The 15881-nt window shown below is 52.3% G+C and overlaps 1 protein-coding gene and 1 long non-coding RNA gene across 3 annotated transcripts in view; both read right to left on the bottom strand.

Annotated features, from left to right (window-relative positions):
• Nucleotides 1–5878: 5878 nt before the first annotated feature.
• LOC140686039 (uncharacterized) lies at nt 5879–9941 on the bottom strand. The gene is made up of 3 exons (XR_012059465.1): nt 8599–9941; nt 7399–8014; nt 5879–7277 (listed from the first exon to the last, which is right to left on the bottom strand). It is a non-coding gene; the product is annotated as an uncharacterized lncRNA (long non-coding RNA).
• A 2814-nt stretch (nt 9942–12755) lies between these two features.
• Nucleotides 12756–15881, bottom strand: part of ULK2 (unc-51 like autophagy activating kinase 2) — a 64120-nt gene continuing 60994 nt past the window's right edge. The window contains exons 26-28 of one of the 2 annotated variants that reach the window (XM_072938481.1): nt 15194–15329; nt 14287–14390; nt 12756–14120 (exon numbers count right to left, since the gene is read on the bottom strand). In XM_072938481.1, coding sequence (XP_072794582.1) covers nt 14332–14390; nt 15194–15329 — 195 coding nt within the window. In that variant the 3' untranslated portion in view covers nt 12756–14120; nt 14287–14331. Of the gene's footprint in view, nt 14391–15193; nt 15330–15881 lie in introns of both variants that reach the window. The other variant, XM_072938482.1, reaches the window with a different exon arrangement.

The following is a 15881-nucleotide window of genomic DNA, read 5'->3' as shown; positions in this document are numbered from 1 at the left end:
AGATCGCGTGCGGTGTGGCCGCCTGCTCTACTCTAAGGGCTGGAACATTCCATCGGGGTCTCTTCATTTCCTTTGTGTTTACTCCTCACATCCGTCTCTACTCTCAGACGGTCTCTGTCCCCTCCCTCCTGGGAGCTCTTCTTCACCTTCCATGGCCTGATGGCCCCCACCTCTCCACATATTCCTACAACATTCCAAGTTTCCCACCCTAAGCAGCTCTGCCCCTCCGCTGGCCCAGGAGGAGCTCCAGGACCCTCCCCTAACCCCACCCCGTCCTCCCCCCTCCTCCCCTCCGCTGCCCCCAGTCCTTCCACAGCATCTCCACCCTCTGCTCTTTCCTCTCTCCTTGGAGAGTTCTGTGCTTTTAACTCTGGACAAGCATTTGGACCCAGGGAGGTATGAATACAAAATGGCTTTTTGAATTTTTCAATTCCTGCCTCCAGCTGCGCCTCCTTCAAGCCCTCTTTTCTGTCCTCTCAAACGTCACTCCCGGGTCGGCTCCCAGGACCCCAGCTCAGTCTGGACCAGTTGGCGGTTTGCTGCCGGTGCAGGCTCCTCTGCTGGGCTCAGCTCCGGCCTGGAGTCCCCAGGAAGGGGTGGGTCTCACTCCCCGCCCCACCACGTCCCCCAACCCCTGGGGCTGGCAGAAGGGACAGGGCAGAGTCTCCTTATGTACCTGGTGGTCCCCCACCTCTGTGGGCTCACAGGGCCCCCAGCCCGGGCGCCCCCCTCGGCCCAGACATTGCTCTCTGGCTCTTTCTAGCTCAGTCTGCTCAGACAACACGGAGGGTGGCTCAGCCAGTCCCCTGCCTGGCAGGCGCCCCGACCTCTACCAGTGGCTCTCTCAGAGCACCCTGTGGCCGGCTTGGAGAGGTGGGAGCTCCATCTTTTGAGGGAGTTAGGAAAAAGGCCACAGTACCTCCCTGAGGCTCACGACTCCCTCGACTTTTACAAATGCTGCAATTTCTAGTTTCCTGTTGACACGGTAGGGAGATGCTGGAGGAGAAACAAGAGGGGCCAGTTCTGGTGCCCTCACCCTTGAGCGAGGTCTCCATGGGGGCGAAGGGCCCTGAGTGAGCGCACAAACGAAGTGCAGAGCCCGAGGGGGCACCTCCCGCCACGGGAGCCTTGGCGAGCCCCACAGGCGACTCCAGACGGGCGCACACACCGTGTCCATCCTGGGGATGCTGGGATACTGGGTGTTCAGAACCACCTGCACAGATGGCACAGCGGGAGGTCACCCAGCCCTGAAAAGGGAGGAAATTCTGACACAGGCACAACATGGTTGAACCTGGAGGACGTGGTGCTGGCCCACTTACTGGAGGTCCCTGGAGTCGGCATTCATAGACACAGAAGGTGGGATGGTGGCTCCAGGGGCTGGGGACGGGGCGTACGGGGAGTGAGGGTCTGATGGGGACAGAACCTCAGTTTCGGAAGATGGAAGAGTTCTGGGTGGCGGGGAATGTTTGCACAACAACGTGAAAGTGCTTGATGTCACTGAACCATACACTTAAAAAGGCTAAGACGGTGAATTTCATGTTATGCGTACTTTACCACAATGAAACCATTTTAATCCCATCCACACGGACCCAGTGAAGTGGCAAATGCATGGACAACATCTGCTGCTCATCCTGCCCCCGCCCCCGGGCGCAGGTGCCCTAGACGTGGTGGGAAAGGGGCAGAGATGGCCCCCGCCCCCATGGACTTCCCACCCCGCAGGGAAGGCAGAGGCTGGCGGGGAACAGGGTGGAGGCCTGCCTGTTACAGAAACCCAAGACGAGACATGCAGGGGGGTCAGAGGAAGTGGCCCCAGCACTCCTCCAGGTGCAAACCAGCTCCGCTCTAAGTGTGCAAGGCTGGACTTGCTGGCAGATACACATGGAGCATGTCAGAGTGAAATCAGGACAGCAGTAACCTTTGGGGGCAAGAGGGGATTAGGTCGGGGGAGAGATGCATGGTTCAACGTAGTTAATTTCTAAAGCTGGGTGGAGGGAACCCAGGTGCTTGTTAAGTATCTTTATACACCTTTGTATGCCTGAAAGACTCCATTTAAAAAAAAATTAGGACTATTCTAGAACACTTCCAGGCACAGCAAAATTGGGGCGAAGGCACAGGGGTTTCCTGTGCACCTCCTGCGCACCTGCCCCCAGCACAGCCTTCCATCAACATCCCCACCAGGTGGTATGTTCGTTACAATCGATGAACCCAAAAGGACCCGTCATCATCATCCAGAGTCCAGAGTTTACATGGGGGTCACTCCTGGTGTTGCATGTTCTGTGGGTTTGGACACATGGAAAATGACACAGACCCACCGTCATAATATCACCCAGAATATTTTTGCTGCTCTAAAGAAGAAAGATGGAGATTTCGAGGTGTCTGCGGGACGTCCAAGCTAAGTGTCTGGTGGATGTGGGAGAGTTTGATGGCCCAGAGCCCCGGCGTCGGTGCGGACGTGGGCTGCCCTGTGATGTGAGGCTGAGGGCAGCCCGAGAGCCACGGAGGGAAAGCCGACTGAGTCATGGAAGCCAAGGGTGTGAACACGGTGGGAGAGAGGTGCTAGGAGAGCGGCTTCAGTGGAGAAGTTTTTCTGCTGGAACCGAGGAAGGCAATGACCCGTAAGTGCCAACAGCCTCACTGGGCATCACTGGACAAGCCCAGAACTGGAGCAGCCCCCAGGCCCGACAAGTCAGCGCCGGTTAAGTGCAGATGAATGGAGGCACAGCCACTCGACAAAAAGCTTCAGAGCCTTTAAACGTGTGTGAAGATGTTCTGAGCGTGTTCATACCTAAGAAAAGCAGGTTTTAAAATAGAGTATTTTCTGTCGTTCTGCTTCTGTAAAAGGTTTTGCTTGCGTGGGAAGCAGCCTGGACAGGAAGAACCAAACCCTTACTATGACCCCTGGGGTTCCGGGGGCTTGTTTTCTTCTTGCTCATTTGCATTTGTGAAGGTTTCAGCCACAGACACAAAAAACTTGAAAAGGGGAAGGTCTTCCACGGGGAGGGGAGCTCCTCCGGGCTCCGTAGGTTCCTGGGACGTTGAGAGAGAAGAGGGGCCCAGCAGCAGAGGGTGCTGGGCACTGAGGGCTCCGGGCAGAGTGCGGGCCGGAGGGGGACCCCGTGGGGCTGCAGCCAAGGGATTGACACTGGCCAACAGGCACCTGCTGCGCACCAGCCGTGCCTGTGTGCGTGTCTGTCTGTGTGTCCAGCGGCACTAAGTACTTCCCACCTGCGGAACTTTTCTACGAACTTCACACCCATTAAACACTTGCTCCCCACCCTCCCTCCGCCCCTGGCCCCCACCCTCCCACCCTCTTTTCTACAGATCTGACTCCAGGGACCTCATGCGAGGGGACCCCCACGTCTTTGTCCCTGTGACCAGCTTATTTCAGCACCACGTCGGCCAGGTTCATCCATGTTTTATCACGTGTCAGAACTGCCTTCCTTCCTAATTCTGAATAATATTCCATTGGATGGACAGACCACATTCTGCTTATCCATTCGTCTGTGGACGGACACTGGGCGGCTCCCATGTTTGGTGATTGCGAATAGAGCTGTTCTGAACGTGGGTCTAAAAATACATGCAAGTCCCTGCTTTCAGTTCTCCGGGGTGTAAACACAGGAGTGGAGCTGCTGGGTCAAAGGGCAGCTCAAGGTTTCATTTTCGAGGGACCTCCACACAATCTCCCACAGATGACACACCCCTTACAGCCTCACCAGCAGTGCACACGGGTTCCCATTTCTCCACATTCTCGCCAACGTTCGCTGCTTTTCAGGCAGACAACTTACTCATCACAATGGACAATGGGCCTCGTCCCTGCCAAAACCCACCCTTCTCCCCCCTCTGACCCGTGAGGTCGCTCTCCCTGGGTGGGTCCCATGACAGTCCTGGTCACTCTGATCATGAATCGACACCCAATTTCAGACAGTTAGGAAAATACCAGGCCAGGTAACCCTCGGGTTAGTTGTCTGAGGTTATGACAGCAACCCCCGCCCCCCCGCTGCCCTGCCCATCCTGGCAGCTGCAGGACCCAGTGGGGACGGGACAGGCTCTCAGCCTCCCTGCCTCGCTTGTCCCCTCCTCCCCAACACCCTGCTGACCACCAGCCCCCAGGATGGAAAAGCGGAGGCAGGCCAGGGTCCAAGGGATGGTCCTGTTTCTCCCGGGTCGTGGATTTGGGGGAGCCCCACAACCTCTCGATCCCTGGGGTCCCCATCTCTCGGGCAGACGGCTGTGCTCCTCCCCCTGCCCTTTGCCTCTGACACCTACCCTGCCAGGACCCCAGCCCACCTCTCCACCCCAGACACTCCTGCGCATCCTTTGCAAACACTACAAAGTATTTGAGAGCAGCCGTCCAGATACAAACTCTTGGCTGTTGGGGTTTTCGGGTGTCAGACACCATCCAGAATGCCCCCGGTTAGAAGATGCACATGGAAGTTCCGCCATGCATGAGTCCTGCTGGGGAGGGTGCCTGGCCCTCCATCTCCGGGAAGAGGCGTAGTTCAAAGCACAGTCTTGGCCTCAGGTCCCAAAAGAGCAGAGCCCGAGATACAGACTCCTGTGCAGGGACTGGGCTGGGGAGTGCGATTCCAGGCAGCCAGGGAGACGGGGAAGGGGCGTCCCAAGGGGGATGGGTGCTGAGCTGGTGACCGCTCTACCAGACGCCAGCTTCTGCAGGACCACCTGAGGGCCAGCCTGGAGGTCAGTGGTGGGGCTGCTGCGAGCCGGGCATAGTGAAGTCAGCCTGTAGGCCCACAACAGCCTCCAGCGTTGCCACTGGGGCAGGCTGGTTGCGGCTCCTGGTTTAAGCACCAGGGGCCCCTGCACAGAGGCTGGGTGACCCTTGGACAAGTCATCCGTTCACTTGGTTTGTTCAGTGCCCCCCCCCGGTGGCCACGGATGGGAACTACAACACTGTGTGCCCACTCCCTAGGCTGTCCACACGCCTCTGCCCCAAAGGGCCACAGATCCAACTTCCCACGTGTCTGTGCAAACCCTTACCCCAGCCTCTCTCCTCCACACAAAGGCAATGACCCACCACAGGCTGGAGACTCTGCCCCTCTTGCCAATGGGGTTTTGCATGTGACCCAGGAGGAGCAAGGGGGCCGCAGGGTCTCCTCTGACACAGGAGTGGTCCCCAGAGCATCAAACCCTCAGAGCAGCAGGGGACGCACGGTTACAGCAGAGCAGGGACGTCCCTCCTGCATCAGTTCTGTGGCCTAATCTGACTTTGTTCCCAGGCCTCCCCAAATTCTTTTTTTACAAATAGTCATTTTATGAATTCCACTCTGCTTACATGAGCCCGAGTCCTTTCCACTTGTGGTAGGCTGCAGAAACGGCAGCAAGGATTCCTCCCACCTGTGTCCACAGGGTTTTGACACAGATCATTGCCACGCTTCCCCAACCCCCACCCCAAGAGGTGGATCTGTATCTTGAGGTGGTGGGTAAGGGCACGGGCTGGGGGCAAGCCTGCCCGAGGCGGAATCCTGTTGTAGGCACTTACCTCCTGTGAGAAATCAGAAAGCTGCTTCGGTCTCCTCCTGGGTGGCTGCGAGTTCACACATACAAGATTCTTGGAAGTGTGACAGCACAAGAGATGTGCACAATATATGTCCACCTGGGACACAGACAATATCACCGTCACCACCACCACCACCAATATCACCACCACCAATATCATCACTGTCACCACCATCACCATCATCATAACCACCACCACCACCATCACCTCCGTCATTATCACCAACATCCTCACCACCACCATCACCATCCTCACCACCACCACCAATACCATCGTCACCACCATCACCGTCGCCAGTATCATAACCACCACCACCATCACCTCCATTATTATCATAGCCAACATCCTCCTCAGCACCACCATCGCCATCACCAGTACCATCACCACCACCTCCACCATCATCATCACCATTGCCAGTATCATCACCATCACCATAACCAATATCATCACCATCCTCACCACCACCACCAATACCATCGTCACCACCATCACCGTCGCCAGTATCATAACCACCACCACCATCACCTCCATTATTATCATCACCAACATCCTCCTCAGCACCACCACCATCGCCATCGCCATCACCAGTACCATCACCACCACCTCCACCATTTGCCACATTTGTTGAGCACCCACTCTGCCAGGCACTGTCCTAGGAGCTAGGGACAAAATTAACAAGACAGTGAGATCCCTGGTTTGAGAGAGCTGACATTTAGTGAGGTGAGTAGAATAATGAGTAGCAGTATAAACACAGTAACTTCAGAAACTGGCTACTGGGCTGCAAAAAGAAAACTGTTGGAAAAGAGAACGACTGTCACATCTTTGTTGCCTCCACTGCTGCGTGTTCCTGCCACGGGGCCTTTGCACATGCTAGTCCCACTCTTAGAATACTCTCCCCTTCTTTCTTAACCTGGTCGATGTCCACGCATCTTTTCCTGACTTTGGCCCTGTCACCCCCGTCACACCACCCCCCACAGCAATAACATTGTTCATCTCTCTTCTGCAGCACTGATCACACTTGAAGTGCGTTTATAACAATCTTGTCAGCAGTGTACACCCCAAGAGGGCAGGGCCACGCCTCTTCCCCTCACTGCTGTATCCCCAGGGGTCAGCACAGTAACAATGTTCCTGCAGGTGCTTAACAGTCTTGAATAGGGAACAAGGTAGGAGAAAAGACCAAATTTGAAGCCAAACATGAGAGACAGTTCCTTGAAATCGACACATCAGCCTCTGGTCTAGTTAACATCTCACAGGGAGGGAGACTCCTTCCTGAAACTGTCCCACACGAGATCCCCTTCCCGACGCTCCAGGCAGTTACCCCTAAATCCAATCATAGATCAAATCAGGGGTTTACCTTCTAACTGGCTGGCTGGTGGTCTTCCCTTCTCTCCTATAAAAGCCCCTCCAGGGCGTCCTCAACACCAGAGCATGAAGCCCCCGGGGGCAGATAAGAGGGAGATTCGAGAGCAGCCTTTCCCCCAGGGGCCCTCTGTGTCTCCGGGGGGCAGCCCCATCCCCACCCTTCCCAAGGGAAAGGCCCATCTCACCAGCCCCAGAAGGGCTTGGGAGATCTTTAGGGCAGTTTCCCTGGAGGAAGGGGTTGCAGGACCCACCTCCCTGCTTCCCTCTGGACGGAGCCAAGCTTCTGGGGAGCTGGACTCAGACCTCTTTCATGGATGAAGATCATGGAGGCCCAGGAAGGAGAGGTGACCCGCCCAAGGCCACACACCCAGCACGAGGAAGAAGTGGAGAACCTTATCTGTCAAAGAACCAGAGAAACAAGTGTTCCCCCGAATGCTCCAGAGCGAGAAAGGTGCAGACTCTGCACCACTGCGTGCTTATTAACAGTTTAACGAGATATTTAGAAGCAGAACTGTCACCTGGTGAGACCCGCTGACACCGGTTCACATCCACGGCATCACGGACGGCGAGGAGCGCGCCCCCAGCGGCCGAGGCTCTGCTGCCACGTGCACCTGGATGCCGGCCACGTTGCAGCTCATCTGAGGCTCATCCTCCCCATGGGCCCAGTCCGGTCCATGGCCTACAGAATAAGAGTGGTTCTCACATCTTTAAGTAAGCAGAAAAAGTTAAAAAAAAAAAAGGGTATTTTGTGACACAAAAAAGTTACATGAAACTCAGCTTTCACTGTGGGTGACTGGTTGTACTGGGACATGTTCACTGCACTTCCTGCCCAAAGGTCCTGCATGGAGACGGTCAGCACCTGGTGTCGTGGACCGTCCCGTCCGATTTCCTCTCTGACACGTGACAGAGGAGCAGATGATGCTTCCATGACCCCGTGAACGGAAGCGGACATCCTCACCCGTAAACAGGCCGCTTATGTAACGAGCATCTGTTTCCCAAATGTCCCCGGTTTTCATACCCCTTCTGAACTGACATGTGTTTGTCTCACTGCCGGCTCCTTCGCTGACCAGTTAATAAATGCTGATGTGCGCTCAGGGTCGCTCGTCCATCCTCAGCGGAAAAGAGGGGTCTCATCTCCAAAAACCAGACACCACAAGAGAAAGGCAGAAAGACCGTGGCTCTGACCAGCCTGGGAGCCGGCAGCCCCCAGCCCCAGGCCCCCTCGCACCACCCGGGCTCAGCCCACCTCTCTGTTCTCAGCCAGCAGCTTACGGATGCTGCTGCCCACACAAGGCTCTGTCTGGACTGGAGAAGGGCTTGGGGGTGGCGGGCTGCCGGGAGGTAAGGGAACTTGCGTACTTCCTCCTGGCATTCCTCCACCCTGACTCCCTTCATCTGTTGTATGTACTGCCAATGCCTTTCCTAGCTGGTTTGCTTTTTAGTTTTTCCAATACCTAAAATACTTCCTTACAGATCAGTTAATTACATGAGCTCACGGCCCCTGGCAAACCTGGGGGGGGCCCCGCCCAGCCAGGAACAGGCAGCTCCCCGTGGAGCAATCTCACCGGCGCACGTGAACACAAACCAACCGGGGAAGGTGCAAAGTGCCCACTTCCTGGCGTGTCCCCCGGGCCCCTCCCCTGGGAGTTCTACAGTGATTTCTGAACCTGCTGCTCTTGGGCCCCGGCTCCTGTTCCAAGGGTGGCAGAGCTGCTAACCTCACCCACGTCTGGGAACTCGCTGCCTCCGCTGGGAAGGCGGGTCCAGTAGGAGACACCTGGACACCAAGTGGCACAGAAGTGCCCTCTCTGCCCCTTCCTGTGCATCAACGGAAGGCGGTCAGAGGAGCAGGGTGAGCGGGGTGAGCAGGGTGGGGCTCCAGGAACACGTGTGTGAGAGAAGCCAGGCCCCGGGCCCAGGCCCCCAGCCCAGCGGCCTGGCCATCCAAGTACCAGCACTGGTCTTCCTCTTGGCCTTTCTCTGCTTTTTCCATCTGTGAAATCAGGCAAATAAGGGTTGGTATGAGGATCAAACAAAACAATAAATACGAGATTGATACCAACCTTTAGTTAAAAGGGCCAGATTGGCCTAAAGAGAAAGCTCGTCTGTAAGCAGGTGCCCAGGGGCCGACAGGGAGGGCGCTGGGTCCACTCAGAAGGTGTCCAGCCACAGCAGACGTGATTCCGGTGAGCCCGAGACCCAGGCCTTGCCCCAGACTAAACAAAACAGCACGGAGCTGCAGGCTGCGGGCACTGAGGACGTACACCGCCCGGGGCTTAGAACAGCCTCACACCTAGTGCCCTGCGTCCTGCTCACCACCTCTGACCAGCTCAGGGCCAGACACGGACAGACTAGAGTGGTCTGGGGAGGAAGGTGTCCCAGGATGTACCGCTGTGCCCGGGGAAGTGGAGAACAGCCTTCCACGACCAAGCGCTCAGCTGGCCCCTCGTGACGTGGGCAAGCCCTCAAAGGCCGGATGGCCTCGGGCAGGAGGGTGAGAGGAAGCCCCTGGGCTCAGTCCCACCTCCCGGGGGTCATTCAAAGAGAATGCCTAGGAGGGCCTTTCCCCTAGGAGTTTTATAGCATCCGGTCTTACATTTGGGCCTTTAATCCATTTTGAGTTTGTTTTTGCACATGGTGTTAGAGAACACTCTCATCTCAGTCTTTTACAAGTAGCTGTCTGGTTTTCCCAGCATCACTTATGAAGAGACTGTCTTTTCCCCATTGATTATTCTTGCCTCCTTTGCTGTACGTTAACTGACCCGTGTGTGGGTTTACTTCTGGGCTGTCTACCGTGTCCCACTGGTCTGTGTCTGGTTTTGTGCCAGCACCACACTGTTCTGATGCCTGTAGCTTTGCAGTATAGTTTGAAGTCAGGGAGCGTGGCTCCCCCAGCTGTTCCTCCTCACGGTTGTTTTGGCTATTTGGGGTCTTCTCTATTTCCATATATACTTTAAAGTTATTCTAGTTTAAAACTGTTCTAATTTCTAAAGTAAAGGAAATAAAAGTAAAAATAAACAAATGGAACCTAACTAAACTTAAAACTTTAAAAGTTTTTGCATGGCAAAAGAAACCACCAACAAAATCAAGACAAGCTACTTACTGGGAGGAAACATCTGCAAATGATACGATCAATAGGAGATTAATATCCAACAATGTAAAAAGCTCACACAACTCAACATCAGAAAACGACCCAGCCAGATGAGCTATACCTATACAACAGAATGCTATTCAGCCATGAAAAACGACAACATAACGCCATCTGCAGCAACATGGATGTCCCCAGAGAAGGTCATTCTAAGTGAAGTAAGTCAGAAAGAGAAAGAAAAATATCATATGAGATCACTCATACGTGGAATCTAAAAAAAAAAAAAAAAGACAAGACAAAGACAAATGAACATAAATATAAAACAGAAACAGACTCATAGAATACAAACTTGTGGTTGCCGGGGGGAGGAAGGTGGGAAGGGACAGACTGGGATTTCAAAAGGTAGAATAGATAAACAAGATTATACTGTGTAGCACAGGGAAATATATACAAGATCTTGTGGTAGCTTACAGTGAAAAAGAATGTGACATGAATATACGTATGTTCACGTATAACTGAAAAGTTGCGCTCAACACTGAAAATTGACACAACATTGTAAACTGACTATAATTCAATAATAGAAAAAAAAGAATACAACCTGAAAAATGGGCAGAAGACCTGAATAAACATTTTTCCAAAGAGGAAACGCAGATGGCCAACCAGGCACGTGAAAAGGTCCTCAACATCACTAATCGTCAGAGAAGTGCATTAAAACCACACTGAGCTGTCACCTCACACCTGTCAGAATGGCCATCATCAAAAAGACCACAAATAACAAACACCGGCGAGGGTGTGGAGAAAAGGGAAGCCTTGCACACTGTTGGTGGGAATGTATACTGGTGCATCTACTATGGAAAACAGCTTGGAGGTTTCTCAAAAAACTAAAAATAGAACTACCATATTGCCCAGCAATCCCACTCTTGGGTGTCTATATCTGAAAAAAAAACCAAACACTCAACTTGAAAAGACACATGCACCCCAATGTTCACAGCACTATTTACAATAGCCAAGATGTGGAAGCAACCTAAATGTGCATCGACAGAGGACTGGATAAAGAAGTTATGGTGTATTTACACGATGGAATACTACTCAACCATAAAAAAGAATGAAAATTTGTCATTTGCAACAATAGGGATTGACCTGGAGGGTATCATGCTTAGTGAAATCAGCCAGACAGGGAGAAAGGCAAATACTGTATGATCCCACGTGTATGTGGAATCTAAATAATACGCAAACAGGTGAACGTAACAGTGGGAACACGCTAAACGATGACAAAAACCTTCATGGCACGATCAGAACTGCGCAGAGGCTCCTGTGAAAGGGGAACCCAGAGCTGGGCGCACTGCTCTGCGGGAGGCTGAGCTGCTGGCAGGCAGTCTCCAGAATGGTCTGGGCACTGACTGCACCTTGACCCTTTGCCTCCTTGGCTGGGCCTCCTCCACGAAAGCTGAGACCTCAGGGGCTGACTCCTCCACATGGATCGCTTCTGACGTGGTTTCCCTCCGACTCAGGTGAGGACAACACTGTCTTGGCCCGTCTCCCAAGGAGAGCGTTCTCACCAGAAAAACGAGGAGACTTGGTCCCAGGAGCCTCCACGGCTGGAGACGTGGGTTCCAGGACAGAGGCGGCCGTGCCTGGCCTACAGAGGCGGGCATTGACATGTCCAAGCTGCACCCGTCAGTGGAGGGGGGATGTGAGCTGCGCGGGCAGCAGACAGTCCTCCTGGAACAACACAGCCTTGCTCTGGTCCAGCGGGAGCGTGAGGTGCTTACGGGAGCTGCTGGGAGCCCTGTGCTCAGCTTGCTGCCCTCACCTCAAGGGTTTTGGAGCTGAGTCAGTGGCTTCACATCCACTGCGTCCAGCTCAACTCCCCTCCTCACTACGTGTGGGGACACAGGTGACACAGGTTCCCCTCATGGACCCCAGGAGGGCAGAACCACGGCTGGTCCGGTTCTTCCTCTTGAGGAAAGGGAGTCGGGGAGCCATCGGGTCCAGCACAGGTGCATTTAAAGGAAACCCGCACGACAGAAACAGCCACTCAGCAAATTCGAGGATCACTACTCTGTGCATCTGTGTGGTCAGTAACTTCCCAGGTTATGGCCTGAATAGAGGTGTCAGCCCATGAGTGTGTGGACTGGTCCATTTCTACTTTATGAACTAGATGCTACAAAATTAAAAAGTACTCGTGGAAACAGAAAGCATTTGTTTATTATTGCTATAATCAAGGCAAAATCTCTCAAAACAACTGGCCTTGATAATGGAAGTATAATCAGAACCATTATTCCATTACTCATGACTTGCAGTCTGTTGTTCTCTGCTGTTCAGACTTGACCATTTCACACAGACCACCCTGAACAAGAGGAGGGATTCCCTTGGAGATCGGAGGGCAGGCCCGACTACTTCCCCAGGTTCTGACTTCAGACCAAGCATTTCCTCGCTCTGAACCTGCTTCTCCTGTGTTTAAACAACAGGCAGGAGAGGGGAGAAGGGGCCAGGAAGTACCCCATCCCCGGCAGGACTGACAGGAATACCACGGGTGGTAACTGAGAGAGCACACGTGAACTTGCCGATTACACTCGAGAAAAACCACACAAAACACAGTATCACGAGTAGCAGTGCCCGTCGGCCCACAGGGAGGGCGGGGGTCCTCACCACGCAGCCATGTCCAGGCAGCCGGCACGGCAGTCACAGGGGACCTGAATCCTGTGGCCGGGCGATGGAGACTCGCACTCAAGCCGCCCAGCGCACTGAGGACGGACCTGGCCCAACAAGCCACAGGGACCCAGCTTCATCCTAGAAACACGTGGTCAGTTTTATTTACCTTAATATACACCTGCACAGGCAATAACCAAAAGGCTCTTACACAACAATTCAGTGAGTTTTACCTAGTTTCAGGAGTAATGCATGCGGTTACAAATGAGAGGTAGAAACACTGTATTAAAGACCTAAACATACAAACATCGTATAAATAAATGTTCAGATTAACTGCTGGGATTTCATACAGATAAATAAGGTAAAAATTACATTACTTTGTCAAAGTAAAGGAAAGCCATGTTCTTGTTTTCACCAGTACACTAAATTAGATGAATGCCAGTGCCTCTGTGCGGCTGGCCAGAGACCAGGTTATACTATCTAGGAGGGCTAAACTAGAGAATGGCTTATTCAAGTATTCAAGCAGGTAAGTAAGAGAAACCAAGTAACACACAACGGAGGAGCCATTCCTGGAGGGACGCTCGCTGCCCGCGTTCTCACGACCAGCTCTTCGGTGAACTGCCGGGATTAACGTGAAAACACACGTTAGGCTGGAGAGAGCGGCCCGTTTTCCTAAGAGAAAACAAAGCTCATTTTCCATCAACTTCATGTAAAACTCCACATCACTAACAAGGCTTTAGATCACTGACTCTGTTTTGGCCTACTAAAATTCTTAAGCGTCTCTTGATTGATACTTGTTCTAATTCTGCCCAAACACACCTCGCCTTTAACAAGCTGGACGTCATGGGCATCTGCTCGTTCTGCATGCACAGTAAAAACGCAAACAAAAGCGAAAGCCAGCGACTCAAAATACCACCAAGAAAACCTGTAGGTGTAGATGAATAGGTTAAAAAAATGCAAACGTTCACATGAACACCAGTTTTTACCACTTGAAAGTCCAAAAGAGATTACATGAAAATTCTGGAAAGGGTACGTATGTATAATCAAGTAAAATATTTCAAACAAGTCCATTGTGCCTCAGTTAGTTTTATACTGCAAAATCCAATACATAGTTGTTTTAATAAATTAGTGCAATATGAAAGATTTGGAAGATTATTAATATGTGTCCATATTAGATCAAATCGAAGATTTCACAATTTCTTCCAAGAACCATCTTCCATTTCTTAGGCTATTTCTTCCCAAGCCATTTATGGACATGTGCTCAGATTCAGAGACTCACCCCGAGCATCAAACTGCCTGGACGCGATGCAGTTTCTTACTTCTGTGCCCCAGTGAACACGCGGAACTTCACACTCTGCTCTGGTGAGCATGTGAAGGGCTGCTCCCTGGCTCCCTCTCAATCATCCTTAAGAAGAGCTGTGCTGACAACTAGTGCTAAGTAAGGTACGTTTATTTACCAAGTTCAGGCTGCGAGCCAAGTGGATACTCTTGCTTCTGCTTCTACAAAGCAAAAGGGGAGGGGTGACTGCTCTGCTAAGGCAGACTTCCTACAAGTAAGTAGTTTGAGGACTGCTTTTCCTTTTTGAAATCACTGCTTGCTCTTTGGTAGTCACCTACAGCTTCCTGGGGTCGGGGCAACGGGACCCGAGCTGCGCCCCCCACGCACCACTGCACACCCCACCACTGGTCCAGGGGGCAGGCCTGCTGCTGGTCATATGGTTGAGGTGCTGTAGCAGAGTGCCGACAATCTTCTCTCAATACTGGATTTATCTGGAAATAACATAAATTCATAATACAAATCATTTATAGTTTCCAAACCAAGCAAAGAAGAACTAATGAAAAAAAAATCACTCTCTACTGACATCCTCACCCCGAAGTTAATAGTTCTGAATACTGTTTCTTCTTTCCACTCGGTGATTGTTTAGATCTGATTTCTAGCTTAGGGTTGCACAGTGGTAAACTATCGATTAGCACGTCAAATAAGGAACATTTTGGTTTTAACAGCTGGTTTGCTCACAACTGCAAATTATTTCAGAATTGCTAACTCCTTGTGGCTCTTCTAAATGTGGCATGACCACATCTACCTCAAGAGGTCCACCACCTCCTCCTCAGAACACCTCACCAGGCTTGTATTTGGCAAGTGGGACACCATCCTGGTGCCCGATCAGGCCCCCTCTGCTCACTGCACCGAATCTGCAGTCCGTGGGGTCTCCACAGGGCGCCTTGGTCACTAAGCCCACAAGGCTTAAAACAGTCCCATCTATTACGTAATAATAAAAACAAAGTTCCCTGCACACATGAACACACACCCACCACCGGGGACGCGGTGCAGAAGTCTAAGACAATGACAAAAGCCATCAGCGCCTCACAAGTGTCTCCGGCCCTCACGACAACTCCGCAAAGCGGGGCATCGTCCCTCATCTCGAGGGAGAAGGCCAGAGACCCCAGGAAAGGGCCGGGACTTGCCCAAGGTTGGAAAGCCAGGACTCAAGCCCAGGCAGGGTGGGTCCAAGCTCCACGCTCCTCCCACTGCACCAGCAGGAGACACTAAGCTGCTTCCTAAGTCAACTTACACTTATGCACGTTCTCAATGTCTGCAGGGTCCTGGAGGATCTTGGTCAGGCCTTCCAGAAGAAGGGCCGCCTTGTGGTAGCGGAACACAACGTCTTCAGTCTGCTGAAACATCTCATCCAGGGCCGCAGCTTGAACCTGGCGCCAGGCGACAAAAACGAGAATAGCCCCGACTTTCCAAGAAAATACGAGTCCATTTGGGCAACAGGGCTTTAATGGAATCTGTCTAAAATCAACAACATTTTGACGAAATCATATAATCTATGAGGTGAGTGAAATAAAGAAAGAGTTTCTTGACAAGAGTTATCCTGCATTCCAACACAGCCTTCTTGAACCTGGAGACTCATAACTTGTAAGATCTGTACTTCCAAACTGGCTCTTCCATGACATCACTAAATAGTTTATTTTAAATATACACTTCCACACTAAGCTGGCATTTCGTTCAAGTGGGTTTTGTTACCGTGAAATAGTCAAACAATATTAAAAGCCACTTATCACCTTCATTTAGTCAAAGAATTTCCTAGTGTGTGGGATTCATCATTCAGAGATATTTACTGGGCACCTACTCAGGATGGCCCCTGAGTATCTGGTGAAGGTGAGCTCACAGTCTGCAGGGAGACATGGGCTGTAAAACTAACCGTCCGATTACGAGGGACATGTGGAGTTACAGGAGGAAGCCCCAGATGGCAC

This window comes from Vicugna pacos, chromosome 16 (genome assembly GCF_048564905.1).
Source record: "Vicugna pacos chromosome 16, VicPac4, whole genome shotgun sequence".
Lineage (NCBI taxonomy): Eukaryota > Metazoa > Chordata > Mammalia > Artiodactyla > Camelidae > Vicugna > Vicugna pacos.
This window is presented reverse-complemented; position numbering and strand designations above follow the sequence as displayed.